At 39.1% G+C, this 3027-nt stretch overlaps 1 protein-coding gene across 1 annotated transcript in view; it reads right to left on the bottom strand.

The window, feature by feature from the left end:
• Window positions 1-1778, bottom strand: part of LOC107744815 (solute carrier family 13 member 5-like) — a 9032-nt gene extending 7254 nt beyond the window's left edge. The window contains exon 1 of the mRNA XM_016558639.1: window positions 1677-1778. Coding sequence (XP_016414125.1) covers window positions 1677-1778 — 102 coding nt within the window. The remainder of the gene's footprint in view (window positions 1-1676) is intronic.
• Between the last annotated feature and the right edge of the window lie 1249 nt (window positions 1779-3027).

Here is a 3027-nt window from a genome sequence, read left to right as displayed (position 1 = left end):
CGCTGATTCCGGCCAGCCCTGAATCTCCTGTGTCTCCGCTGGTTCTGCCCTGTCCTGAATCTCCTGTGTCTCACTGATTCCGGTCAGCCCTGAATCTCCTGTGTCTCCGCTTGTTCCGGCCAGCCCTGAATCTCCTGTGTCTCTGCTGGTTCTGCCCAGTACCAAGTCTGTGTCGTCGTTGATGCTCCTGCCCAGCCTCCCTCTCCCGCTTCTTCCAAAACCACACAGTCTTTTGACTGTGCCTCCAATGGTTCCCTCCAGCTCCTCAACTCTGTGTTTTCCACTTTGCAATGTGGATGAGCCTCAGATCTTCCAGTCTTCATCTCTGTCCTGGGATATCGGTCCCATGGCTCCACCTCATTCCTCAGAGCCCTGGACTCCACCTCGGCCTTTCTGACCCTTCAGCACCTTCTTGACTCCAAGTTCCCTCTCCTCCACCATGTTCTGTCAGTCCTCGGACTCCACCAGGCTTCCTTGTCCCTCTGGCTCTGCCTTGGTCAGTCGTCGACCTGCCTCCACCATGGTCTTCCACTCCTCTAGGTGCGCCTCACTCCTCTAGGTGCGCCTCATCCCTCCATCCCTTTGGTTCCATCGGGGTCTTCCTTCCCTCCGGTTCCACCTTGGTCCTTACTCCTTCTGGCTCCACCCCAGCCTGCCAAGGCCCCGTCTCCACCTCTGTCCCATGAGCCTGTGGCTCCACCTCGGCCCTTCAGGCCTCCAGTTTTGAGTTTGTGTAAATCTTAATTGCTGCATTTAGATCTGTACCTCATCCTTATTTGCAACTGTTTTGTGACTCATTTTATTAATTTTATTAAGTTTAGTGTTTGATATCACCTTTTGCTTGGAAAATTAAAAAAGTGAAATGTACAAAATTAATTGTCTATCAAACTCATAACTTAGAGCCAAGCTATCATCAGCATGATCATGTTGGGGAATGCAAACACTAACCATGAGGCAAAGGCATAAGGCATAAATGAGGCATAAATATGTTGGGGAATGCAAACACTAACCATGAGGCAAAGGCATAAGGCATAAATGAGGCATAAATATTTTTTTTTATTTCAGAGTGTCTTGGTATTTTAACATTTAATGACAGCGGCACTCATTATCCAGCATTATTTTGTATTTATCTAAAGTGTATCTTGTGATTTCAGTGAAAGCAAGAACATCTGTTTTGACCATTTGTACAAAGAGGTTCTCATATCAGTATCACAAATGTATTTGCTTTGATGAGCGACCTTAAAATGGCGACATGTTCTTTGTTTTATTCTTTTATGTATTTTGGACCCCCATTGTAGTTTTAGATCCAGTTATTATGAGCATTGTCTCAAATATGCACATGAGTGTCATGACCACAACACATTGACTCTGAGTCAGGAATTTAGACTTATGTGTTCTCATGCTTGAACATACACAATGACAAAGGGTTAAAAAAACAATTTTGAAGCACAATGAATTATTGTACATGGAGGCCTTGGGGTATGAATGTAGTCCGCATGTATTAAACACAGAATGCATTTTCATTTAAGTTAATGCAGCATTTGACAGGTGCATAAAAAACTAACAATTATAACCTCAGACAAAAGCATGCAAAATCTACATAATAGAAATAATTAGACAAGTGTAAGAACTCAGCATTGAATTAAAAGGTTGTGGAAATTTCGTGTGATACATACCCTTGTGTTGATGACCACTGGTAGTGGAAGAAAAATCAAAGGAGTGAAGAAAAGAACCATCCCATTCTTCAAGTTCCATATGGATTTTAGTGTTGGGATCATCTCAAACTAAAGAGAGAGTGTGTGCATATAAAGTAAGTTTAACAGTGTTGGACGTGTCCTTTTAACCTGCTCTCTGGGGTGGAGTGAGTGAGAGAGAGAGAGAGAGAGAGAGAGAGTGAGTGAGTGAGGGACAGCGAGAGAGGAAAAGCAATTATTATGACAGACTCCTACACATAGCCAGGTTTGAAATCATATTCTTATGTTTAGAACTTGAAACAGTTGCTGTTTCTGGGCTGTTAAGAGCAGAAGAGTGGATGTCATTTATCATAGACCTGTGCTTGTTTAGAAGCTATATTAACAACTTTGCCATGAACAAAAATGGTTAAAGTTTTATTCAATTGTGTTTTATTGTTATAGATGGAATAAATCCATGTACTCAAATGTTTAGTTGGATGTTGACTGATGAATTTTTGTTATAATCAAACTAGAAGTAAGGGACTAGTTTTGACACCTTTTGCTTGTGAATATTGCCCAAAGTAGGTGTATTTAAAGTCTGGTATGCACATTGACACAATTTAACCTGCCATAAAATAGCCTATTATAGATTTTGCTAAATTTAAACTATAATTAAAATGGAGCACAATAAATTTGGTGTAGGATTTTGAAACAAATTTTCACATTTTAAAACAATTTTCACAATTTTCACAAATACAATATAATGTCAAGTAACACACAGAATCAAAAAATGACATTTTAAGTAGAAAGACAAAAACAGTATTTTCTTTTAAAACTTACTCTAATAATAATAATAATGGTTTTATTGTGTTCACTTCTTAACCAACAGCTAAACATTTTATGACACCGAAATTGTAGATTAGAGGACAGAAGTTAACAAACTTTCAAATTTTAAAATTTAAATTTAAGAGGGTTTTGAAAAACCCTTCTATAGAAACCACACACTGTAACTGGACATTTGACTCAAAACCGTATAGTTGAGATGAAGCTTTTGTTACCAAATTTCCCATGTGACAACTAGGCCCGAACCCCCCATTAATTGAGTTTTTGCATACTTAAGCCTAAGAAAATCGATTGTATAGGCTCCAGACTTTTTCATAATTAATTAAAACAATTTTTTTTTTTAATGGGTTTTGAAAAACCCTTCTATAGAAACCACACACTGTAACTGGACATTTGACTCAAAACCGTATAGTTGAGATGAAGCTTTTGTTACCAAATTTCCCATGTGACAACTAGGCCCGAACGCCCCATTAATTGAGTTTTTGCATACTTAAGCCTAAGAAAATCGATT

The sequence above is a fragment of the Sinocyclocheilus rhinocerous genome, unplaced genomic scaffold, assembly GCF_001515625.1.
Source record: "Sinocyclocheilus rhinocerous isolate Xijiao unplaced genomic scaffold, SAMN03320098_v1.1 scaffold738, whole genome shotgun sequence".
In the NCBI taxonomy this organism is placed as follows: Eukaryota; Metazoa; Chordata; class Actinopteri; order Cypriniformes; family Cyprinidae; genus Sinocyclocheilus; species Sinocyclocheilus rhinocerous.
This window is presented reverse-complemented; position numbering and strand designations above follow the sequence as displayed.